The sequence below is a fragment of the Anastrepha ludens genome, chromosome 3 (assembly GCF_028408465.1).
Source record: "Anastrepha ludens isolate Willacy chromosome 3, idAnaLude1.1, whole genome shotgun sequence".
NCBI lineage: Eukaryota > Metazoa > Arthropoda > Insecta > Diptera > Tephritidae > Anastrepha > Anastrepha ludens.
In genome coordinates, this window is record NC_071499.1 from 97,861,991 (window position 1) to 97,889,203 (window position 27,213).

The window sequence follows — 27,213 nt, forward strand, 5'->3', positions numbered from 1 at the left end:
AAAGGCTGAAGCCCACCGCCAACCAACTGATTGGGCCTTATCAGTGTGGCTTCAGACCTGGAAGGTCTACCATCGACCAAATATTCTCAATACGCCAAATCTTGGAAAAGACCCATGAAAGGAGAATCGACACACACCATCTTTTCGTCGACTTCAAAGCTGCATTCGACAGTACGGAAAGGAGTTACCTGTATGCCGCGATGTCTGAATTTGGTATCCCCGCAAAACTAATACGGCTATGTAAGATGACGTTGCTCAACACCAGCAGCGCCGTCAGAATTGGGAAGGACCTCTCCGAGCCGTTTGATACCAAACGAGGTTTCAGACAGGGTGACTCGCTGTCGTGTGACTTCTTTAACCTGATGTTGGAGAGCATCGTACGAGCCGCAGAACTTAATCGCTCAGGCACAATTTTTTATAAGAGCGTACAATTGTTGGCGTATGCCGATGATATTGACATCATCGGCCTTAACAACCGCGCTGTTAGTTCTGCCTTCTCCAAACTGGACAAAGAGGCAAAGCGAATGGGTCTGGTGGTGAACGAGGACAAAACGAAGTACCTCCTGTCTTCAAACAAACAGTCGGCGCACTCGCGTATCGGCACCCACGTCACTGTAGACAGTTATAATTTCGAGGTTGTAAAAGACTTCGTCTATTTAGGAACCAGCATTAACACCGATAACAATGTCAGCCTTGAAATCCAACGTAGAATCTCTCTTGCCAACAAGTGCTACTTTGGACTAAGTAGGCAACTGAGCAGTAAAGTCCTCTCCCGCCGAACAAAACTAACACTCTACAAGACTCTCATCATGCCCGTCCTAACGTATGGCGCAGAAGCGTGGACGATGACAACATGCGATGACGCGACGCTTGGAGTGTTCGAGAGAAAGATTCTGCGTAAGATTTTTGGACCTTTGCACGTTGGCAATGGCGAATATCGCAGACGATGGAACGATGAGCTGTATGAGCTTTACGACGACATAGACATAGCGCAGCGAATAAAGGTCCAGCGGCTACGTTGGCTGGGTCATGTCGTCCGAATGGATACAAACGCTCCGGCTTTGAAAGTATTCGATGCGGTACCAGCTGGTGGTAGCAGAGGGAGGGGGCGGCCTCCTCTGCGTTGGAAAGATCAGGTGGAGAAGGACTTAGCTTCACTTGGTGTGTCCAACTGGCGCCGGTTAGCACGAGAAAGAAACGACTGGCGCGCTTTGCTAAACTCGGCCAAAATCGCGTAAGCGGTTATAGCGCCAATTAAGAAGAAGAACCATAATATTACAATACCAGGCATCCGTTGCTATGCCTCGTTGAATAAAATCAAAACAACCAATCAGAAAAATATCAAGCAAAATATTTTTATTAATTTTCTATCTCAAACCGTTTTTGAACTTTGCATTTGTGTCATAGTTCAACAGCTTATGCGGATTATGAAGTCTAGAGTGTGCTATAAATAGTGGGAAATAGGAAAACCTATGATTTTTTAGATTAAATTTAAACAAATATTCGATTATTAGTGATGAATGAGAGTGGTGGCGCGGCCTGGGGGCTGTGGAAAGGGAGTTCCATCATAAAAAACATGCTTATAACCTTCATTGGGTGAAAATATGAATGTATAAACATTTTTACGTCATTTGGTGTTGTCGCTTCGTAGTGATGCGCGGACAACGTACAGATATTCACCTTTATAGTATAGATGCATACATATTATACCTTCTGCTCAAATATGAACGAGACGTTATCAATAAAACGGTCCGCGGATGACATATGGCAAAAATAAATTTTTGTTTTTTGGTAGGACTGTTATAAGCTTGATATGTCAGTAGTGGAGAAAAGCAAAAGCACATATGCAAACATGTTAAAACTCAACAATGACCCAAACAAAACACAGGATATACCAGAATTAAAAAAACGTGTGCCTATTATAATAAAACCAAAAATAAAACAAACAAGTGATAAAACAAAACAAGACTTGAATAATAAAATTAACCCTAAAGAGCTAAACTTTGCTGACATAAAAAAACGTCAAAATGGGTCTATGATAATTAATAGTGTGAATAATGAGGAAAGAAATAAAATTAAAGCAATAATGGAAAAAAATATAAGTGACCAATACGAGATTAAGATCCCCCGACCACTTAAGAAAAAACTGATGATAACAGGTATGTCTTTCGAAAAGAACAATGAAGATTTATTAGAATGTTTGAAGAAGCAAAACAAATTTATGGAGCAAGGTGAAATAAAGGTCTTGAAACAATGCGCGGTCCAAAAAAATAACAAAACGTATTACAATGCTATACTGTAAGTGGATGAAGAACATTTCTCGAGCGCCCTAAAAATTAAAAAAGTCAGTATTGGATGGGAAAAATGCAAGGTGTATGACGGAGTTGACGTGACGAGGTGCTTTAAATGCAAAGGATACAACCACAAATCACTAGAATGTAAAAACGAAGAAACATGCAGCAGATGCTTTGGAAAACATAAAACAAGCGAGTTCAAAGACGACCTCAAAAATAAATGTATTAATTGTATAAGAGCAAACGAAATATTCAATTTGGGCCTAGACGACAGCCATGTTTATACAAGTAAACAATGCCCAGTGTATATAAGACATTTAACGGCAAAAAAACAAAAAATAGAATATTAGCAGTCAAAAACTATTGAAATGAATAATACTTCAGAAGGCAACGGGAAACCACTGAACTTATACTCTTCCATGACAATTACATACAAACAACACACAAATAATAGGAGTAAAAATATTATGAAACACTTAAGGAGCTTAAATATTGCGACATGGAACGTACGAAGTTTATACGAATCTAGTAAATTAGACAACACAATCAGTGAATTTAACAAACTGAAACTTGACTTTCTTGGTATAAGCGAAATATGGTGGCAATCAAACGGCTGCATAAAAAAAGGCGTACACTTTAATTACTCAGGAAATGACTCTTCAAGACATAAATAGAAGAGGAGTAGGCATTATGATCGCGAAAAAGCATTGTGGGAAAGTTAGCGAATTTATTCCATACAGGATGGCGATCCTAAAATTGAAAATAATTACAGTTGATTTAAATATTATCCAAGTATATGCTCCCAATGCTGACTGTATTGATGATGAGATTGAAAGTTTTCATAATGACCTTAAAAAAATTCGAATGATGACTAAGAAACATGATATAAATATAATCATGGGCGACCTTCAAGCAAAAGTAGGAAAAGAGGAAACAACAAATGTTACTGGAAAATTCGGCCTAGGAGACAGAAATGAAAGAGGAAATAGACTAGTGCATTTTGTCTAGAAGAGGAATTCATAATTGGTAACATTATAAATTACCAGAGAGACGGCTGTACACATGGAAATCCCCACAAGATGGAATGGGAAATATAAAACGTAATCAAATTGACTACATCTTGATTAGCAAAAGATTTAAATCATCTATGATACGGGCAAAAACACTACCAGGCGCAGACGTTCCTTCTGATAATAACTTATTGCTGGCAACGATATGAACTCGATTAGCACCACGGAAAACAAAACAGAAAAAATCCCATATCGATATACAAAAACTGGAAACCGTCGATATTAGAAATGACTTCCAAAGCAAGCTAAATGAATTATTGACAAGTTGCAATACTGGTGAAAATCCGATTGAATGGTGAAATAATATTCCTGACAAGATAAGAATACTGACAACTAATACACTAGGAAGAAAAATTAATGTAGCAAAAGAAAAATGGATGAATGATGAAATTCTGAACTCGATGAATGAGAGAAGGAAATATCAGAACATAAACATGGACGAATATAAATGTAGAAGCAAGGATATCAGAGACAAAATAAGACACGCAAGAATTCAATGGATGGGCAGACAATGTGAGGATATAGAGCGATTTCAAAAGTTACATGATAGTTTTAATTTACACAGAAAACTAAAGCAAATATGCAACCTGAGAAGATACTATACAATGCTATTAATACATTATACGATACAAACGACAAAGTTATAACAGACGAAAACGAAAAACCCAATATTTGGGTGCAATATGCCCATGAATTATTCAAAGACGATTCAAGAGATGTAAATATCAGCACAAACAACTCAACAGATGATCCACTACTTAAAATAACTATGTCTGAAATAAAATATGCGACAAAATTATCAAATCCAAAAAAAGCAACAGGCTGTGACGAAATCTCAGCTGATATTCTCAAACTTATAAATGACAGTGGAATGCCAACCCTAATGAAAGTGTTTAACCACATATATGAAACTGCTAATTACCCAATCTCATGGTTAAAATGCACGTTTATTGTGATACCAAAAAAGACCAATGCAAAACAATGCAAGGATTATCGGCTAATAAGTCTAATGAGCCATACGCTAAACATTTTTCTTAAAATCATTCACAACAGAATTTATCAGAAATGCGAGGCCGCTATAGGAACAACACAATTTGGCTTTAAGAAAGGGTTTGGGACCAGAGAAGTAATATTTGGTCTTCAAATGATTACACAAAAATCACAGGACGCCAATCAAGATATATGCATGTGTTTTATAGACTAGGAGAAAGCCTTTGACAAAATACAACATAACAAGCTATTTGAAGTAATGAAAGATTTGGACATAAACAAATATGACGTCAAATGTAAACAAAACTTATATTGGCATCAGACTGCAGAAATCAGATTCGGAGACAGCACCACAAGAGAGACAAACATCTACAGAGGAGTGAGACAAGGTTGCATTCTATCGCCACTATTATTTAACGTGTACGCAGAAAAAATATTTGAAGAAGCAATAAATGGCGCAGAAATAGGTATTAAAGTTAATGGGATATATATAAATAGCATTCGCTACGCAGACAATACAACGTTAGTAACAAACAATTTCCAGGATCTCCAAACTATTGTAAACAAAGTTGAAAAACACAGCAAAGACTTCGGGCTAAACATAAATATTGATGAAACCAAATTTATTATTGTAAATAAAAGTAGCAGAGACTATTCCTATGCGAGGCTAACCATAGGGGGCAAAACAATAGAAAGAGTAAAAAGTTTCAGGTATCTGGGTGTATGGCTGAATGACCAATGGGACCATGATCAGGAGATAAGAGGTAGAATAGAAATGGCTAGAGCGGCCTTCATGAAGATCAAAAAGATACTGACACGCCGGGACATACCAATCGGGTTAAAGACAAGATTTTTAAAATGTTATGTATGGTCAACACTCTTATATGGATGCGAGGCCTGGACATGGAAAACCGTAAGCATACACCGACTAGAATCTTTCAAAATGTGGTGCTACAGAAAAATGTTGAAAATAAGCTGGAATGACAAAATATCAAATGACGTAGTGCTAAATAGAATGCAAACCGTTAGGAACATGCTTACGGACATGAAAAGGAGAAAAGTCGCCTATTGATACATAACAAGAGGTGACAAGTATGATATTTTAAAACTGCTGATGCAAGAAAAAATTGGACAAAGAGGAATTGGTAGGAAGAAAATGACACGGCTAGACAACATCAAAGAGTGGGCAGGCCTCAAAACAATCGGCGAACTAACAGCAGCAGCGAAAAAAACACAAAAATATGACATCATTAATAATATGACCTGACAACCGTACGACTAAGATCATAATGACATTTGTATGTAATCGCGAACATCCAGCATGGATACGCCGATTAAGAAGAAGAATATTTCATGTAGGTGAATATGTGTATACATTTGTACTTGAATGTTGGAGAAAAATATGAATACATAATGACAATTAGGCAAAAAAAGCCGACACAAGAGCTAATTGACTTCATGCGGTTAATTTGGTTCGTTGTTGCCTTCAGAGACATGTATGAGGCATACTGCTGGAGCGACAGTCCTTTGTCGGATGTAAATCTGGGTCGTTCCGGTAACGTACAACCGACTGTCATGGGATCGTGAGTTCGTCGTTTATTATGGCGACATGTTGAACCCATTATTGCCGAGAAAAGTTTCAAGAAATATGCTACGATTCATGTATAGAATTTTGGTGAGTTCAGCTTTATGAATTTTCAGATTACCACTACAAAACTGTGGATTCAATGCGGAAAGAACTTCTTAAGGGGTTACAGGGGTTTCGTGGGTTCAAAAAATCGATTTTGTTTTTTTTGGCTTATGAATTTCTACAACATCTCAAGAATATTATCCTAAACTTTCGAACCGGATATTAGTTTCAGATACAGCCTTTGGAAAGTGTGCGCTCCAAGTCACTTTTATTGTTACTCAAAACTTTAAACGCGTTTTTCTCGGAACCGTGTTTTCAAAGTCGGTTGTCAAATGTTCTGGAAAACTACTCAACCGATCTTGATAAACTTTTACACAGGTGTTCGAGACACAATTTACTCGTGCTTGGACGAAAGATTTTTTTTTTTCAATTACAACTATTTAAAAAATACAAAATGTCAAGCAAATTTGATCGAAATTTTCATTTTTTTGGAATTATGTCTGCCAAAATTCCAATTTTTCCTTTTTTTTCTTTCCTTCGTGCAAGCACGAGTTTATGGTCTTAACAAAAACACTTATTTTTGTTTTTTTTTCATTTTCGATGATTCTGTCAGGAGTTATGCTGATAACGCGGACGCACCTCTTTTTCGAGGGGTCACCGGGAATGACGTCACAATGGAGGAGTTTTAATTTTTTTTTTTTTAAATTTCAGAAATTATTCTTTGTATGTATCTATAAGACAGAAAAAAGTTCGAATTAAATAAATAAGTTTTTACATAGAAAAAAAAAAAATTGAAAATAAGCCTTTTTTACCCGACGAAACCCATCTAAACCCTTAAAACAAGTTATTGAGAACTAAAGCGTTTTTCAGTAAGAGGGCTTCAACTTTTCTTTTGAATAAAACACAAACGGTTTGACTTTTTTAACTAATTTTTTTTTTCATTATCGAGTTTGAACATATACATTTAAGTATGAAATTCGATTTCTTTTGCATGACCACCGCGTGCACGTTTTACGAAGTCCAATCGTTGAACCCAATTTTCGACCACTCTTTTGAATAAATCGGCCGAAATTCCAGCATTTTTGCGTTCAATATTGGCTCTGAGCTCACAAATCGTCGCCGGCTTGTTACTGTAGACCAATGACTTCATTGGATGACTTCACATAACCCCAAAGAAAATAGTCTAGAGGCGTCAAATCACACGAGCGCGGCGGCCATTCGACCGGTCCATTTCTGGAAATAATGCGCTCATCGAACTTACTCTTCAACAAATCAATTGTAGCGTGTGCTGTGTGGCTTGTGGCCCCGTCCTGTTGAAATCACATGTCGTCTAAGTCCATACCATTCAATTGCGGTCAAAAATAATCGTTTATCATATCGCGGTATCGATTTCCATTCATAGTAACGTGGCGATCGTTCTCGTCAACGAAAAAATATGGGCCAATTACGCCGCCGGCATATAAACCGCACCAAACAGTGATTTTTTCGGGATGCAACGGTGCCTCATGAATCACGTGTGGATTGCTTTCTGCCCAGTAACGCATATTTTGCTTGTTGACAAAGCCATTGAGCCAAAAGTGAGATTCATCACTGAAGATGATTTTTCGACTTTAAACTTTCTTAACAGAACACGCATTTTTATAATAAAATTCAATGATTTGCAAGCGTTGCTCAAGTGTGTAGCGTTCCATGATGAAATGTATACTAATGAAGTTTACAAATGACAAGCGAAAAATAAACAATATTGCGTCGTTCGCCCTCCCTATCGGAAAAAAGTTGAAGCGCACCTATTGAAAAACGCCTTACATGCTTGTACTCGTACACATGTGCATATGTAAGTAATAACTGTTGTTACATAAATGAGCGGTTTTAAACAAAAACTGTAAATATTTACACTTTTTTAATTTGGCACGAAATTTCAAGAACTAAACAAATACTTGAGCTTAAACGTGAAATTGGTTATAATTGTAAGTGTACATATGTATATACATAAGTATATAGAAATGTATGTATGTATGAAAAGACCTCTTGTGTGGACTTGCATAGGCGTTGTCGAACGCTAATATATTTTAACAATGAGTAATATGTTTTGAGAGCATCTGTTATTATTCCAAACAAATCAAAACAAGTGCACAGGGCAACATTGCTTCTCACAAATCTTTATAAATTGAAATTGTGGTAAGGGGTTCAAATGGGAAAATGATACACTTTACTACACAATCATAAAACAACAAATTGCCACATAAATATGGGGTGGTTTGCCACGTAATAGATTTTATTTTATTGTACTTAAAGTTCCACATCTTTTGCTTTTATCACGTTGTCGCTGTGGCATCTCAACCAATCGTTTAAGGGTGCATACGGTCGAGCTCACAATTCGATTGTTCAAACAGCATTAGCCGCGAGAAAAAGGTGTTTCTTTGAACAAGTTATGGGGTTAACATATTGTTACCGCAGGGAAGATACAACAGATGCCACCCTGGTAAACATTTTTGAATTATTTTTTACACATTGTGGTCCCAGTTCATAGTTTCCACTACCGGCTTAGGTACTCTTTTGGGAAACATATCAATATACTCAGCAGACGGCCGACCGTCCGCAGATACCAACAACCTGTGCAGCAGTAAAAGAACAACGCCCAAAGCTTACATACGTAAGCATATGGAACATGTACTTGGAAATGTATGAATGCACATGTGCACCAGCATGGGCGTGCGCTGATATTTGAAATTTGGTCAAGTGGGGGCTACCGCATCGAGTGAAATAGTATCAAAAACAATTGTAACAAAAATACATGGATCTCTATAAAATACTTCTTATTATAAAATATGCATCCAAAAATGATGCAGTCTCTCAATGCCCCTTGTTGACGCCCATGTACTTTACCATAGTTGAACGTTTATGCCGGCGATGCTTGGCGGAGATAACAAAATAAAAGTAGAATGTACTTGCTTATTGTTGCACACCAACTACTCCTGCCCTCTACATTAAAATACAACCACACGCACGCATATTTATTTAAGCTAAACCAGCTTCTAGAGCAAGAACTACTGTAACAAAAGTGAAAGCAAGAGTATACAAATCCAAGTAATACAAAATAAGTAAAAAGTGGTTGGCAGGTTACTGGTAAATATGTAGGTGAAGAAGTACGAGGCAGGTTTCAACGATATTAACAAGTAGATGCATTAAGTATTCGGGGTAACAACTTAAGCGTATGTTTGGAACATTGACGTTAACTGGTGCGCGCATAAGGCAGGTAAGCTAGGGGTGAGCATGAATATTATGATTTATTTTTATTATAGCGGCTATATCGGATAGAGCTATACTTATGCGTGTACCTTTTGTAAAAAGGTTCAATGCGAGATGAGTATGGCAAAGTGTATGTAGATGCACAAATGGAGGTGGTTGTGATGCCACTTGTTAAATGGACGGATGGCTTTGCACTTGCTGTCTTCATTTTTGCTTTCAGTTATATTGCCTGGGAATTCCTAAGGGATTGCCTCACAATTTGTACATTCATTTGTACATACATTCACACAGCTATAAAACAACAACGAAAAAAATTAGAATTAAGTATTGCACATCAAGCAGATAATGCTAGAGCATACGGTGTATGTGTATTTGTGTAAATCGAAAAGTGATGTTTTTTGAATACCTTTGATATTGCATTAAGCCCACGACCCCTTCCATATATTTTATACGGTAATGGAAATCCGCGTATAATCCCTGAATTGATAACAGGGGCGGGATAAACTAGTTATTGTCATTAATACGATCAATTTGCTGTTCACTTTTATGAGAGTAAATAACAACCTTATTGAATAAATTAAACGAGGCAATATTTAGTTCAGTTTGTATGGAAAATATTTAAAACGAATGCATGCAATAGTTAACGAGATTTCTAATCGTGTAATTCTTAGCATACGTACACTTGAGCTCACTTAATTAAGTCACTTTATTTATTGAAGATATTCGAGTTTTTCATCCTAAATTTGTTTCGTATTTTTTTTCTAAAAATAAAGTGTCTTTCTTAAGTGTTGTTTAGATATCAGTAGTGAATAACTCCTAAATGGTACCAGAGAGATGTAGAATTTTACACAACACAACAATCCGTTGAAATGATTAAAACTTATTATGACAATGATTAATGTTTAAGAACAACATAATATTTAAGAATAACAAAATCTTAAGAACAACATTTTTTTTTTGTGGAAATACTCGTTCGAATGAGTCGGCAATTAAAGGTAGGTGAAAAAATTTCAAGAACCTGGTTCTGCCAAGGATATAAAAAGAACTAGTACACCAAAAACTGGGCGGTCTGTTAAGAATATTGCTGCAGTAGCGCAAAGTGTTGCTGAACAACCATCAACATCATATCTCGACGTTCTCAAGAATTACGCATTCATGAATCGTCTGTTTGGTGGATTTTATCTGTAGACGTACCCACGAAAGCCATTTAAATGATGTTATTTTTGCATATGTATTTGTTAGGAATCGTATTTTAAATAAAAATAATGAAACATGAGAACTCTACATTTTTACATGTTTTATTTTAAAACAACATCTAGGTAAGGCTTTTGAAATACATGAATCAAAATAGAAACTTAATCAATTTTTGATTTATAAGGTTTTGTTATACATTGAACTATATCTTTATAAAAAAATTACGAAAAAATTTGAAATGAAAAATATTGCGAATATTGTGAAAAGATAAAGTGACTTATTGAAGTGAGCAACAGTTTTCATATAGCTGCGCGCTTTTTAATAGTAGTGCTTAAAATGATAAAATAAATAATTGGCGCGTACACTTCTGTTAGGTGTTTGGCCGAGCTCCTCCTTCCTATTTGTGGTGTGCGTCTTGATATTGTTCCACAAATGGAGGGACCTACAGTTCCAAGCCGACTTCGAACGGCAGATATTTTTATGAGGAGCTTTTTCATGGCAGAAATACACTCGGAGGTTTGCCATTGCCTGCCGAGGGGCGACCGCTATTAGGAAAATTTTTTTATTAATTTTGCTTTCACCGAGATTCGAACCAACGATCTCTCTGTGAGTTCCGAATGGTAATCACGCACCAACCCATTCGGTTACGGCGGCCGCCAATAGTAGTGCTTACCCTTAAAATATTTATTAGCATTTTATTTGCGAAATCAGTATTTTTATATTCATAAGATTTTTATCACCAGTCTAAAGAGCAATTTCTATGTGCAAAATAATTTTATAATAAAATAATAGTAAACCTTTGATCATATTCCGTATTAGGTGGTCACCTCGCACATTTTCGTGACCCTTTTCCCCATTTTTGAAGTGGCCACAACAAGTGATTGTTTGCAAACTTTAGCCTTTTGTCAATGTGATTTTTTTTTTGCAAGGACTACGAGCAACTAATGTACTGCCACGTAAACATTTACTGACCGTGTGCACTCCACATGTCAAGCTAAAAAAATTAATAAATAATCGGCGCGTACACTTCTATTAGGTGTTTGGCCAGGCTCCTCGTCCTATTTGGGGCGTGCGTCTTGATGTTGTTCCCCAAATTCCAAATGACAAGTTAGGCTCATCTTTAATTTGTCGCTAGTCCTTACTATGTATTTCAAAAGAGACACCGAGCAACTTAGTAATTTTTGTTCTTCGCAATTGAGCTGGACTCTCTACTGGACGTGAATGGATTAAAGGCTGTAATAAGTGTTTTTCTAATTTATAAGCCTTGTGGCATTTCACCAAATAAAGGTATTAATTTAAAAAAAATTAATATAATATATTGTTTAAGAGATAGAGGATTGCGCTGGCTCAATTGAAATTCACTTCCGCTAGTCTTCTAATAACTCGTATGCGCAAAAAATCTTAGAGCACAGCGCAATTTTAGCATTGGTAATTATTTGAATTTAAACACATATTTAATTCACCCATATACATAGTTCGTTTTCTTCGAAACACAGATATTACGGTGTCGTAGTAAATTAACCGTAATCTGCTTCCTGTAAATATCCTCGATATACAAATCCACGGATTTCAACATTTTCAAATTTTGAATTTATTTATGATTGTTGAATACTGATACTTCTTATTTAGAATAATTTTGTTTTGCAATGTCAAAATTGTCAAATTTGGATAAACGTATATGTAAGACACACCGTTCTTTCATATACCAACAGAAATATACACGAATGTGATTATTCACCCCCGTAATGCCAATGCCCAGAATTTTCGAGTGAATATTCCCATGAAGCAATGCTTTAAAATACCATTTATATTACTGCTATTATTTTGCTTCCAACTGTATCCACATTCTTCTTCTTAATTGGCGCGATAACCGCTTACGCGATTTTGGCCGAGCTTAACAAAGCCCTCCAGTCGTTTTTTTCTCGTACTAACCGGCACAAATTGGACACACCAAGTGAAGCTAAGTCCTTCTCCAACTGATCTTTCCCACGCAGAGGAGGCCGCCCTCTTCCTCTGCTACCACCAGCTGGTACCGCATCGAATACTTTCAAAGAGGTAGCATTTGTATCCATTCGGACGACATGACCAAGCTAACGTAGCCGCTGGATTTCTATTCGCTGCGCTATGTCTATGTCGTCGTAAAGCTCATACAGCTCATCGTTCCATCGTCTGCGATATTCACCGTTGCCAACGTGCAAAGGTCCAAAAATCTACCGCAGAATCTCTCTGTCGAACACTCCAAGCGTCGCTTCATCGTCCAAGCTTCTGCGCCAACCGTTAGGACGGACATGATGAGAGCCTTGTAGAGTGTTAGTTTTGTTCGTCGAGAGAGGACTTTACTGCTCTGTTACCTACTTAGTCCAAAGTAGCACTTGTTACAACAGAGATTCTATGTTGGATTTCAATGCTGACATTGTTATCGGTGTTAATGCTGGTTTCTAAATAAACGAAGTCTTTTACAACCTCGAAATTATAACTGTCTACAGTGACGTGGGTGCCGATACGCTAGTGCGCCGACTGTTTGTTTGAAGACGGGAGGTACTTCGTTTTGTCCTCGTTCACCACCACACCCATTCGCTTTGCCTCTTTATCCAGTTTGGAGAAGGCAGAACTAACAGCGCGGTTGTTAAGACCGATGATATCGATATCATCGGCATACACCAACAATTGTACGCTCTTATAAAATATTGTGCCTGAGCGATTAAGTTGTGCGGCTCGTATGATTCTCTCCAACATCAGGTTAAAGAAGTCACACGACAGCGAGTCACCCTGTCTGAAACCTCGTTTGGTATCACACATCTCGGAGAGGTCCTTCCCAATTCTGACGGCGCTGCTTGTGTTGAGCAACGTCATCTTGCATAGCCGTATTAGTTTTTCGGGGATACCACATTCAGACATCGCGGCATACAAGTAACTCCTTTCCGTACTGTCGAATGCAGCTTTGAAGTCGACGAAAATGTGTTATGAGTCGATTCTCCTTTCGTGGGTCTTTTCCAAGATTTGGCGTATTGTAAATATTTGGTCGATGGTGGACTTTCCAGGTCTAAAGCCACACTGATAAGGTCCAGCCTTTCACACAATACGCTCGCTAGAATCTTATAGGCTATATTTAGAAGACTAATAACGCGGTAATTGGCACAGATTGCAGGATCGCCCTTCTTATGGATTGGGCAGAGCACATTTAAATTCCAATCGGCTGGCATGCTTTCATCCGACCATATTTTCCATAGAAGCTGATGCCGGCTTTGTTGTTCTTTAGCCGTATTGTTGTTGTTCTCACCTCGTCATGGTCCGGTAGCGAAACGACAATTCCGTCGTCAACGATTGGGGTATCGGGATCTTCACATTCTCTGTGACATGCGCAGCTGTCACTGTTTAAGAGGTTCGAGAAGTGTTCCCTCCATAATTTAAGATTTCTCTGTACGTCAGTCACCAGTTCGTCGTCTTTTTTCTTACAGGAAAACGTCCCGGTCTTAAAACCTTCTGTAAGCCGCCGAACTTTCTGGTAGAATTTTCGGGCGTTGTTCCTATTGGCCAGCATCTCAAGCTCTGCGCACTCACGTATTTCGGCCTCCCGTTTCTTCTTTCGGATAATACGTCTCTCTTCCTTATTTAGCTCTCTGTAGCGCTCCCGGCTCGCGTTGCGCCCGATCGCAGCGTGGCTCTATAGGCGGCATTCCTCGTCGTACCAACTGTTTTTTCGGGCTCGCCCAAATCCAATTTCTTCTTCGGCGGCGGTACGTATAAAACGAGAAATGTTGCTCCATTGCTCGTGCATGCCAGTTTGTTGGGCAGTACTTTCTGTGAGCAGGAGTGAGAGTCGAGTGGCGAATCTTATGGCTGTCTGCTGTGGGTGCAGCTTTTCGATGTTGAACATTCTTTGCGAAGGTAGATGTACATTTTTTTCTGCATAGAGGTGTGTGGTGCTTATGTCGTGGCGGGGACAGCGCTCATAGGAACGTTAAAAGCGCTCATAGAAGGAATCTTTGGTCGCATCGTCCTTCTCTTCCGTCGAGGTGTGGGCGTAAATTAGCGAGATGGTAAAAATAAAATAAAATTGAAGTGGCGACACAACAAAATGCGAAATTTATCGACATTTTCTATTCTTGACAAGGATCAATTATTATAACGCAGCCAAATTTATAGTCAATATTTTAATTCAAGGTTTCCCTTCCACTGTTCTATTTAAGAGTTCATATCAACAAGCAAAACTGTAGATATTGGAGCTCAGTTGGTTTGTTTGGGCGGTATTGTGGTCGAAAAAATTAAGGATAAAAACATTTTCGTGACTTCGTGTAAGGAAAAACGCACTAAAATGGCCAATGTCTGTATCGAGCAAAATGGTGGACGTTTGTCTGATGCCATATTTCATACATAGTGCCCTAAATTTCATAAAATGTATTTAATATATAAAATTAATTTAATGATATAAGGGTTATATGTTTTACATTGGAAGGTCTTATTTGGAATCCTCGCATAATCGACTGTTGCTTCCTGAAAGTGTCCCTATTAGTTCTGTTACTAACAGACAATTCGGTCCTTTCGCAACTTAGCTAGTTGACCTACTAATTATTTTCACCACAGATTGACATTCTATTCACTCTCGCACAAGTTTTTAGTACTAAACTAGTCCGATTTTACACAAATAAATTTTGCGTCTAGTGTATATTTTAAGCCCTTCGTTATTTTAAATTTCTAGGTTTTAGTTCAAAAACTACATTATTTAAATTTGTACGTATTTTATTTTATATGAATTTCTGATATATATATATATATATAATATATATAATTGGCGCGTACACCCTTTTTGGGTGTTTGGCTCCTCCTCCTGTTGGTTCCACAAATGGAGGGACCAACAGTTTCAAGCCGACTCCGAACGGCAAATATTTTTTATGAGGAGTTTTTTCATGCAGAAATACATTCAGTGATTTGCCATTGCCTGCCGAGGAGCGACCGCTATTAGAAAAAACATTTTGTTCTTTCACCGAGACTCGAACCTATGTTCTCTCTGAATTCCGAATGGTGGTCACACACTAACCCTTTCGGCTACGGCAGCCGACAAATTTCTGATATATAGGGTTTTTTAATAGGTGCGCTTCAACTTTTTTCCGATAGGGAGGGCGAACGACGCAATATTTTTTATTTTTCGCTTGTCATTTGTAAACTTCATTAGTATACATTTCATCATGGAACGCTACACACTTGAGCAACGATTGCAAATCGTGCAAATTTTTTATGAAAATAATCGTTCTGTTGCTGCTACTTCAAGAGCATTACGGCCATTTTACGGTCCATTTAACAAGCCGTCCCGTTTTGGGGTTATGTGAAGTCATTGGTCTACAGTAACAAGCCGACGACGATTTGTGAGCTCAGAGCCAATATTGAACGCGAAAATGCTGGAATTTCGGCCGATTTATTCAAAAGAGTGGTCGAAAATTGGGTTCAACGATTGAACTTCGTAAAACGTGCACGCGGTGGTCATGCAAAAGAAATCGAATTTCATACTTAAATGTATATGTTCAAACTCGATAATAAAAAAAAAAGTCAAACCGTTTGTGTTTTATTCAAAAAAGTTCAAAGGTTGAAACCCTATACATATATGTATATATATTTGGCGCTTGCGCCCGTTTTGTGTGTTTAACCGAGCTCTTCCTTCTATGGCCTAGAGTAACCGATGGTGTATGACCCACAGAATTGTTAGCAACAGTAAAATCCAAATTCAAATCACTTAGATCTCCATCATATTATTTCATATAGTATTTATATAGCAAATTTTTATACAGCTTCAGATCGATGGTGTATATCAGCATATTCGTTAGAAAAATTGTTGCCAATTCTAATTCGACTAGTAAATTTGCATAAATTGCTTTACCAAGGATACGCCCAATCATATAGTAATGGTATTCAAATCAAATAAATCGGAAATTAAGAAAAGAAATGAACTGTACAATAATATCCTCGTAAAGATGTGAACGTTCAACCTTGAGGATGATAGATGGTCAGTTCAGAAACGCTTGGAAGTTGTCCTGGACATGTGTCATATAGTTTGGCCAGCTCACTTAGTGGTGATGGCCCTCCAATTAGAGCTTAACTTCTTTCATGTGAATTATTCTCGTTTACTACTTCCTCGTCGTCTTCACTGGATATTTCCGAGAATAATATAAACAAGATTGCGCCCTTCAGAGAGTACGTGACTTCGCATTGGTGTAGTAGCATAAGAGAGATGTGGAAATGCGAACAAGAATGCAAGAAGAAGAAATTACACAAACAATACACGAAGAAATTGAGCAAGTGCGACGTCACACACACAACCATTCTGTTATATTCGCTGAAAGCAAAGTAGCGGTACCACGATCGGCGTGACCTTATTATTCTCCTCATCCTGAGATTTTTCCGCATCGGTTCTTTGATGGCAAGCTATTGAAAGTTTAAGAAAGTAAATTTTGGCAAATGAAATTTTTTGACGAAGATTTTCGCAATTACTTTAACACTTAAATGACCGCTCACGAGGTTTCTCGTGTTTCAGTGCCGAAACGTAAAAGACGGTAATTGCTAAATATTACAAAATATAGGAACGACTTCACGTGTGCACGATTAATTCGTATATAAAGCTTAAGGTTGTTAGAAACTCTTTGGTATTCTCTTAATACAGATCAGTCCATAAATTCGTGCGTATTTTACCCATACTTCACTTTTGTACAATTTTTGAATACAAAAAATTATTCGCGGAATATAATGGAACTAAATATTTATATTTTCTTCAGAAGTGGTAACTGCGACGTGGAGGATGCCCCGTACGCTGGTCGTCCTGAAGTCATTAACTCCGACGCCTTGCTTGAACTCGTGGAAGCTGAGCTAAATTGGGCAGTCGATATGATAGCTCAGAGGTTAAATCATCGCATGGAACAGTTCACCGGCACCTGGTTCAGTTGGGAAAGGTCTCAAAGCTGGGATAATGGGTTCCGCATAGACTTTCTGTCGCCGACCTTCAGAAGAGAGTGAATGTGTGTTCTCAGCTGCTGCAACGGCTTAAAAATGAAAGTTTTTTGAACTGTATAGTTACTGGTGATAAAAAATGGGTCCTTTACAATAATCCTGTTCGCAAACACCAATGGTTAGATAAAGATGAAACAGCAGAACCGACCCCTAGAGATGGGCTTCACCACAAGAAGATTCTCCTATCTATTTGGTGGGATATCGCCGGTATTGTTTATTATGAACTTCTGTAACCAAACCAGACGATAACTGCTAATTATTATTCTCATCAGCTATCACACCTGAGTGAGGCACTTAACAAAAATCGACCGTCTTTGGTGAATAGACGCAAAGTTTTGTTTCACCACGACAACGCAAGACCTTATACCGCAAGGCAAACATTAGGCAAGCTGAACGAGCTCGGATGGGAGCTAATGCCGCATCCACCATACTCTCCGAATATTGCACCTTCTGATTATCTCCTTTTCCGTGGACTTCAATCCCATAAAAAGGGATATCGAAGCGTATTTTGGCTCCAAGGACAAACAATTTTTTTTGCCTAAACGTTGGGAAGACATTGTAAATAATGAAGGATAATATATTATTGATTAATAAATACTTTAATCATCTTTTTTATTAATTTTAAAACCACCTTTAAAAAACACACGAACTTATGGACTGACCTATACTTTCAATAGGTATGAAAAGACTTCAAATGCGGGCATGTCGCTTGGTGTATGTGTAATTTTTGTGCTGTACCTTTGTATAAAGTAACTTGCTTTCAGAGATATCATACCCTGAGTGTTTATTAAACTTATTTTAAAAGCAACATTTATATATATCAGTTATGAGGCGACCGCCGTAACCGAATGGGTTGGTGCGTGACTACCGTTCGTTCGGTATCTCGAGAGAACGTAGGTATGAATCTCCGTGCATGAAACAGCAAAATGATAGAAAAAGCCAAATGTCCGAGTGTATTTCTGTCATGAAAAAGCTCCTCATAAAAACCCATTTGCCGTTCGGAGTCGGCTCAAAACTGTATGTCCTGCATTTGTAAACCAACATCAAGGCGCAAACCACAAATAGGAGGAGGAACTTGGCCAAACATCCAAAAAGGGTGTAAGCGCCAATTATATATTTATATAGCTATAAGGAGGATGGTTCCATGCAATTGGTCAAAGTTACTGATCGCCATTCACTTGGGTGGCCAAGGCGATTCTCCTAAATATATTTCAAGCAGCTTACAACCTCCGATATTAGTTTCCTCTAGAAAACTTCCGCACACCCATTCGGGAGCGAGCCAACGTGAGAAAGCGAAGCATTCCAGGATAGCTGATTTGGGACCCAACACGTAAAAAACGTTTCTAACGATCTTATGAGCGCTGTTCCCGCCACGACATAAAAGTCGTGCTTGGCGACTTCAACTCCAGGGATTGGCAAGGAGGGAATTTTCCCTCGAAGGATGGGCAAGGAGGGAATTTTCCCCGAAAAAATTGGTTAGTAAGTCTTTGTTGCGCTTTAAAAAAATTATTCCAAATATAGAAATTTTGCTTGTTATCGTAGACGATATTGTGAGCAAAATCTTGGTAATTTTCCAGTTCCTCCGAAGAAAAAGGTAAATGCTTGGATATACCTTCTGTTCAAATATGAACGAGACGTTATCAATAAAACTGTCCGCGGATGACATATGAGCCCTTGATTTTGAAAGTCGACTAAGTCATATTTTCCCTGTTTCGAGATAATTAGAGTTTTACGTTTTAAAGGATTAAAAAATATTTTTGCACTATGGAAAATGATTTTTCGACAGTAAAGTAGTGTCAACAAACAAGAATTTATTATGGTTGTGAAATTTATAACCATTTTTAACTGGATATGTGCTTTTGAAAGGTTGCAAATGACTTAGTCGACTTTCAAAATTAACAGAATGACTTTATAAATGACTTATTCCAAGGAAACATTTTTATTAGTAATTAACATTTTATTCAAACTCATTTCATTGTAACAAAGTAAATTATTTGTTAATACATATTTTGGGAAGTAAAGTGTTTGTGAAAAATTGGTGGGATATAGGATAGTAAATCCATCATATCTTTATGTTTTTCTTTTGTTATTGGTCTAATAGTTGTGTGCAATGGAGGCAAATCAATATTTTTGTATATTTTAGGTCTTCCTATTTTAGGTGAGAGGTCTAATATTTTGAATTCGGAATTGTCATCTAAGGAAGTTTTATAAAACATCTTATATGGAGAATTTTTTAGAAATCTGATCCATTGAATTTTTAGCCAAGACACAGCTTCTCCATTGGTGTTTTTCTTTCTATTATTCGTTGAATCTTTTAGTTGTTTTGTCGAAATGAAATTTTTCTGAGCCAGTTGTACCACCAAAAATGGGTTTTTTTTACATACTTCTATTAAATTATAATAATGCTCAGGTATGTATACTTTTGGCAAGTGTCTTTACGAGGAGTATGAAAATTTAAGTTGAACTCCGTATTGAAAATTTTCCTGTAAGTCCACTCCTTCACACGTGATATATTATTTTCATCACATTTTTTCACATACAGCTCATACATTTTTCGGATATCTAAGTCAGCACTTAAATACTTTCGACCTGAAGTGTGATGTGATCTCGTGTAATGGCTCTCACATGCTGGAAAACTCAGAATATGTTCTCGTACCACTTTAATTTTATCTTCATCTGTTTTTCTAGATGAACCAAGCATTTTGCCACGTAAATCCATTCCAGGTGATTTGGCATTTAAGGCACCGTTTAATCTTCCCTGAGATATTTTAAAAGTATCCAAAAAAAAAGTTCTACAAATGGAAACTTCTGAATTCCGTAAATTTATATGATACTTATAACTACATTTTCTCATATATCCTTCTTCATTTCTGGGTCGTCTTTGCTTTATTGATAGTTTTCGAACCAAACCGTGCAGAAACAAATTCTGTTTTTCAAAACTTGCTAATTTCCAAAAAAAATCAAAATTTGCTTTCCTATCTTCATATCCAATTGCATTTATACATTGTTTGGAACAACGGCAATCTTTATGTTCGAAAAGTTTACCACTCACAAGCTTAGACTTTTTTGTTTCATATTCCTCTCCACTATTTCTCTACATTTTTCTTATATTTTGTGCATAATTAAGTTGATTTCGGCTCCTCTTTCTTGATTTCATGTTGATTTCTTCCATTTGTAGGGGTTCCGAATTCACTTTCACAGTATCAGTTGATTCATCTGAAGACGATATTGCTCCTATTCGTTTCCATTTCTTGGGAGCATTACTTAAACTTCTTCGCAGTACAATGTCTAAAATTAACTATTGTATAAATAGTACGTTTTTACATTTAAATGATTATTTGATCATACCTGAATCGTTATCTGAAGGCATTATAAAATTATTATTTATTTTCCAAAATTTCTCAACGAACTGACTTAGTCGACTATCAAAATGAACAGTTTCCGTATTTTGTTTAACAACCAAAAAATACACTCAATTTTACGAGTTAATTTTCATGGCATACTGCTAATCTCTTCAGATTATGTTAGTTCATTAGGATTAGATAACAAGTAGCTGATAAACTCGATTTTTAAAAATTTTGACTTAGTCGACTTTCAAAATCAAGGGCTCATATGGCAAAAATAAATTTTTTGTTTTTTGGTAGGACTGTTATAAGCTTACATGGTAAATTTCAGCGTGATATGTCACATAGTTTGTTTTCTGTGCTACTGTAAACAAGTCAAGCTCGAGTGTGTTCTTCGAATTTAACGATGGAAATTTAAGTTGAACAAAGAATTTGTTTGAAGTTTTGTTATTCCTACAAAATTTCGGCTTCAGACGCCTTAAAAATGTTGCAGACAACCTATGGCGACTCTGCTCTATCGCATGCACGTGTTTTCCAGTGGTACAAATCGTTCAAAGAGGGCCGTACATCGGTTGAAAACTTGCCTCATGAACGTCGTCCAGCAACATCAGTAAACGACGAAAACATCGGAAAAGTAAAGGAAATTGTGCTTGAAAATCGCACAAATCGCAAATTCGGTTAACGCTGAATATTATTTAGACGTTTTAAAGTGTTTGCGCGAGAACATTCGTCTTAAAAGGAAGGAATTGTGGGACAACAAGTCATGGTTCTTGCATCACGATAATGCACCAGCTCACACATCACGTCTTGTTCGCGATTATTTGAACAAAAATAATGTTAATATAGTTCCGCAAGCACCGTATTCGCCTGATATGGCTCCATGTGACTTTTTCCTGTTTCCCAAGCTCAAGTTGCCGCTCCGTGGAAAATATTTTGAGACAATTGAAGTCATAAAAGAGAATTCGAAGAACACACTCGAGCTTGATTTGTTTACAGTAGCACAGAAAACAAACTATGTGACATATCACGCTGAACTTTGCCATGTAAGCTTATAACAGTCCTACCAAAAAACAAAAAATTTATTTTCGCCATATGTCATCCGCGGACCGTTTTATTGATAACGTCTCGTTCATATTTGAGCAGAAGGTATTACAAACTTATTCTCAAATTGAGTACCATTTAATTCGGTTCGGTCTCCATATGATTGAAAAAGCTTAGCAGAAACATTTACGGACTATTCGATCAATTGACTCAGGACATCCGCAGGAAGTACTGTTTAGTTTGGATTTTGTAATTGTGCATTGATGGTATTTACCATTTCAATAATTTAGACTATAAAAATTTTGCACATTATGTTCAGTATAGAGCCGTCAGCCGATGAAAATTGGGTGTACATGAAAGTTTAGAGACATATCGCTGGTTGTCACTTGTGGGCTAAACGGAAAATAATTTGGAGGATATGGTTTCCTTGGTGATACTATTTATAAGTTTTGGGTGATTAAACACTACATGAGGCAATAATTTGTATCCGCCATGTTAGCTATTTGACAGAAATCGTGTGTCGTATTTTTTGTGGTAACATTTTATTAGAAATAAATTCACTTTTTGACGTTAAAAAAAAATAGACCAAAGCGGAGCAAATTTTCAAAAATGTTGGATAGTTTTCATCACAGCAAAATTAAAAACAATTAGCTGTTGCTTCTGAGGTACATCAGAAATCATTTTAAATTTCCTACTTGAAAGGAATGTCTTAATAACAGAAGTAACTATATCTGAACTTTTATAGAGGGAGTGCATAACGTCACTATAACTAGTTACGTTGAGGTCTTAACTAATAATGGTGCTCACATTGACCAAAGTAAACGTACGTTCTGTGCAAACTGACACGATTTAAGTAATGAGAGCCCCATGTAAATGAAAACTCACCACCGTTCCCTTACGTAGTATCTAGATCGTGTACGCGAGTAAATGAAAAATTTTGGATTGCTCTGTAAAAACATGACAGCTGATTGCTCTCTCACCACACAGTGTTACCAAACAGTACATTTCGAAATCATTTACTAAACAAACTTAGAAAAATTTTAATTTGTATTAAAATAACTTAAAAACAATGTTGAATAATGTTAATTATAGATAAATGAACTATTTGAATTTGTTGGTTTTTGGATTTGGTTTATAATACAATGAAAAATGATAACGGGGATATGTGTAAAAGTATGCATACAAAATTATGAATGACAATATTGTGTCGATACAACCAAGCACGAGCTCACGCAAACTGATGTATTGTGAAAATATGTAACCAAACGAAAGCCGCGGTTTTCTACGAGCACAAGTTTTGCTCAATTTTGTACATCTCACGGACAACCAACAGGGATTACGATAACTTCGGTGAGTGCGAGCAAAAAGGATTGGCCGGGAAAAAATTACCATGGCACTGATCTACAAGATGTACACCCTATTTTGCTGATATCTGATCAATCAGTGTTATGAGAGTATGTAATAATATAAATATATCAAAAATGAAGTGATGAAGCGAGCACGCGGTACACCAGCCGTCGAAGCATTATAAGCGTAACATAAAACCTGTAAAGCTGCGCTTAAAAAAGCTTTACAGGTTAGCAAAAATCTCTGTTTTAATGAGCTCTGCGACAGCAACGTTGACCCTTAGAGAATGGGATATAAGGTTGATATGAGGACCCTGAAGAATCCAAGACCACCACAGCGAACGTGTCCAGCCCTTTTGCGAGTAGTGGTTTAGTTGGGTTAAAGTCCCACACCACGGCTTCGTCCATAGGCTTTTGTGCTTCCCCTCTTCCTTAAAAAAAAAATGATGACGAAATATGTACTTTACATGTTAAGTATAAGAACGTTACCAATGATATATTGAGACTCCTAATAGCTTTTCTTTTATATCAAATTTATTTATTGTGCTAAAATTTTGCCGTTCTTTCAAAATAAAATGCATTCGGACTACCTTATTTATAAAATTTTTTCTTTACATATGTAGGTTGTTTTTGGAAGGCCTGTTTAAGAAAAAACTAAAATCAAACAGGTGCAATTAATTGATTCCGTGTAGGTAAGTATACTCTTTGTGGTTTTATTATGAGAGCGAAAGCCGAAATGTAACCATATGTTGGTAAATATAATTTAATGTTTCATTTCCTCACCGGAAGTCGGTATGTACGTGGTGTGTGTACAACTTGAACAGAACTAATGTTCAATAAGGGTGAAAAAAGCATTAGCACCTTCAGTAGGAAGACTAAGTTACATACACAAGTAAATAACATTAAGTAGATTCAGAAATATTTTTCATCTACTTTCTAATTTTTATAAACTGCCTATGCTGGAATATATATAATCTGATTTGCAGATTTTCCATAAAATTTAAAACGCTTAACTTAACAACTTTTCTTCTTAAGCTATGCAAATGATATTTAGTAAATATGAAGAAATACATGTTCCTATAGGTGGTAGGTACATTGACTAGAAGATGTTCGAGTCATTGATTGAAACAGAATGCATGACGCAATATTAAATAATACCAAATATTTCTTTAATAAAATTAAAATTATAACATGTAAGCCTTTTGGGAAATAGCCACGTGACGGTCGTTTGTCAGGTAAGGACATGATTCGTGCCGTTAATTATATTAAACCTCATTTCAAGGGGTTGGACACGAATTTCGATTGCTTCTTGATTGTAATCAAATTACACAACCTGTTTCGAGCAATAGAGCATGACGAGACAGTATCCACAACACAGACAACTCGTTAAATACAATACTAGCTAGAATTTAAGTGGAAGTTTCTACATGTATACATATGTATGTGCATGCCTGTAGTGTGTAATATGGTGCACATTAGGAAATACACCAATAATCCGAAATTGAATGTTAGGAATTGAAAGCAGAACAAAACAATAGTGATTGTTGATATCAAATTGAATGCGGATATGTATGTATCATACTTTGAATAGAGCACTACCTCAAAAAAAGCAAATATTTCTTAGCAATTCAAGCAATTTAGCTACTAAAGTTTACATGTTCTCCATTAAAACTAAAATACTGCAAATTTGAGCGAACTTAAGCAATGATTCATCTAATATGTAGTGACTCAGGCGTACAAAAATGCAGAATCGATGGCGGTCCGGGAGAAAAAAATTCCAGATGCACTACAAGGTCCGGCACTTGAAGTGTAACCTATTAAAAAGCCTTAAATTTAGTTTGGAAAATTAATTTTATTCAATGAAAGTAAAAAATGTGTGAAAATAATACAAAATTAAGAATCCATTTACTCGATATGTCCACCATTTACCTTGACTATGGCATTGAAACGGTCCAGAAACGAATAACAAGCTGCCCGAATGTGACTTGAAGGTATTTTGGCCCACTTTTAGTTCGGACCTTGTTCTCCGAAATGGGCCAAAGAGAATAATCCATAGGATTCGCATCTGGTGAATTTGAGAGCCATTGTGTGGACGTTATGCAGTTCGGAACGTTGTTTTTTAGTCATTCTTGGTTTACTCGAGCATTGAGACGGTCCTGAGTCCTGTTAAAACGTCCATGATCTGCCACCGAAATGTTTGTCTGCCAACACAATGTTTGCAAAATGACCGCTTTCGGTCAAGCGAAACAACTCCTTCGATATCTCAAGCCTAACTTGTTGCTGCTTTTGGATCTCGTAAGGCTTGACATTGGGTAAATTTTTCAGTATGAGGCGGATGCTACGGTCAGATATTTTTAGTTATTTCGCCATTTGATTGGCACTTCGTCGGTGATTTCGCTGAAGTTGCTGCTTCACTTTTTGAACCATTTCCATGACGTTTATGACGTTTCGCGATGCTACCAGTATCATTGTAACTAGTAATGATGCAAAAAAAAAACTTTATTAACTTTAAGGTGCTCGAGTTCACGAACAATCGCTGGTTGCGATTTTTCAACCAAATATAATGCAATCATACTATTACGTTTGAAATACATTACTGCTCTTCTTTTTTCGCGTTTATTCTCGGCAAAATGATTCCGCGCGCTTGTAAACAATACTCTGGACTGTCATTTAGCCAACTAACAGACAGCTGTTGCCCGTATATCAGCTGCGCGAGATGTGTGAGGTTGATTACATTTCGAGTGCCGGACCCTATACATCACTTGACCGATACCCAGTTAACCCGTTAGTGTATAAATCACACTTTCTCTAAACGCTTACCAATAACTTAAGAGTAATCAGTGAGCATCATCTGATAATTCAAAGAATCAAATGAATGTGCTTGTATGAAATACAGCCCATATTATAAGTTAAAGATTGTTTGTGAATCAGTTGCGTATTAAAATTAAACTCAAACGATCAGGAAATTGTAGGGAAAATCTCGGCCGAATAACTAGCAGACACTAAATAGCATAAAGGTTATCAATGACTTATTGGAAAATCGTTTTACATATTGTCTAATGACTATAAATCTCATACCTGAAGTGGTCGTTGGGGCGGTCCAGCCATGCTATGATGGTGATACATAACATCATGCTTGATTTGAGCCGGCATTTGACTGTGATGATGTGTGGCTTGATGTTTACCCATATCCACTGCCGCGAGAGCTTCCGCTCTGCTAAGTATCCCATCATTTATTCCGGCAAATATATCACCCTGCATATAAATGAAAACGAAATTAATATCTTTATTTATAGCTGATGTTTTACTTGTAATCAGCCGCCATAGTTTCTGTGCTCAATTCTGAATTAAGTTTCCTCGAGATTCTAGAGAGAAACCGCACCTGTTCAGTGAAATGTTATAATTCAAGTGTCAATCAGATTTAAGTGGAAAACTTGTAATCCTTTTGAGAGATGCAACCCTTTGAAAAGAAAATGTATTTGCTCAATTCTAGGATTACTAAATAATTAAACTAACGGTGTAAAAAAATTATTTTGATTTCCTATATATGTACATATTTCCAGCAATATTTAATCACTGAAAATCTTCTTCTGCCACCTCCTTTAGAACGCATGCCGCTTTCACAACTCCAACGGACCCAAATCTTGTTCCTTCTAATGCAAATTGTATGTTAAGAAACAGACAAAAGTCCACGGTGCAAGATCCCGCCAATAAAGCCATTGATGTAATACCGGAATGAATGTGCGTCGAACTGTGAGCAGTCAATTTCAGATGCTGATGAAGAACAATCGGAAATCTTTACTGGTGTGTTCAGATCTTTCTTCTTTGCTTCAATTTAGCTATTTTATTTATTTTCATGTTTGCGGTGAAGGCTTTGCGATTGTATGGAATATTTACTTTTCATTGCGTTATTTAAATGCCAATACAAGTGAAAAAGGGAAACTTTTAAGAGGGCTATGCTTCCAAAAAGAGTATGATTTATAATTATAATAATAAATGACTCAAGTAAGCATTGATTTTTTAGCTTAAGGCCACAGTAGCCATTGCTATAAGCTCACT

At 36.9% G+C, this 27,213-nt stretch overlaps 1 protein-coding gene across 1 annotated transcript in view; it reads right to left on the reverse strand.

The window, feature by feature from the left end:
• The window catches only part of LOC128858547 (inhibitory POU protein), a 154,980-nt gene that overhangs the window by 60,077 nt on the left and 67,690 nt on the right, over nucleotides 1–27,213 (reverse strand). The window contains exon 3 of the mRNA XM_054094924.1: nucleotides 26,233–26,409. Coding sequence (XP_053950899.1) covers nucleotides 26,233–26,409 — 177 coding nt within the window. The remainder of the gene's footprint in view (nucleotides 1–26,232; nucleotides 26,410–27,213) is intronic.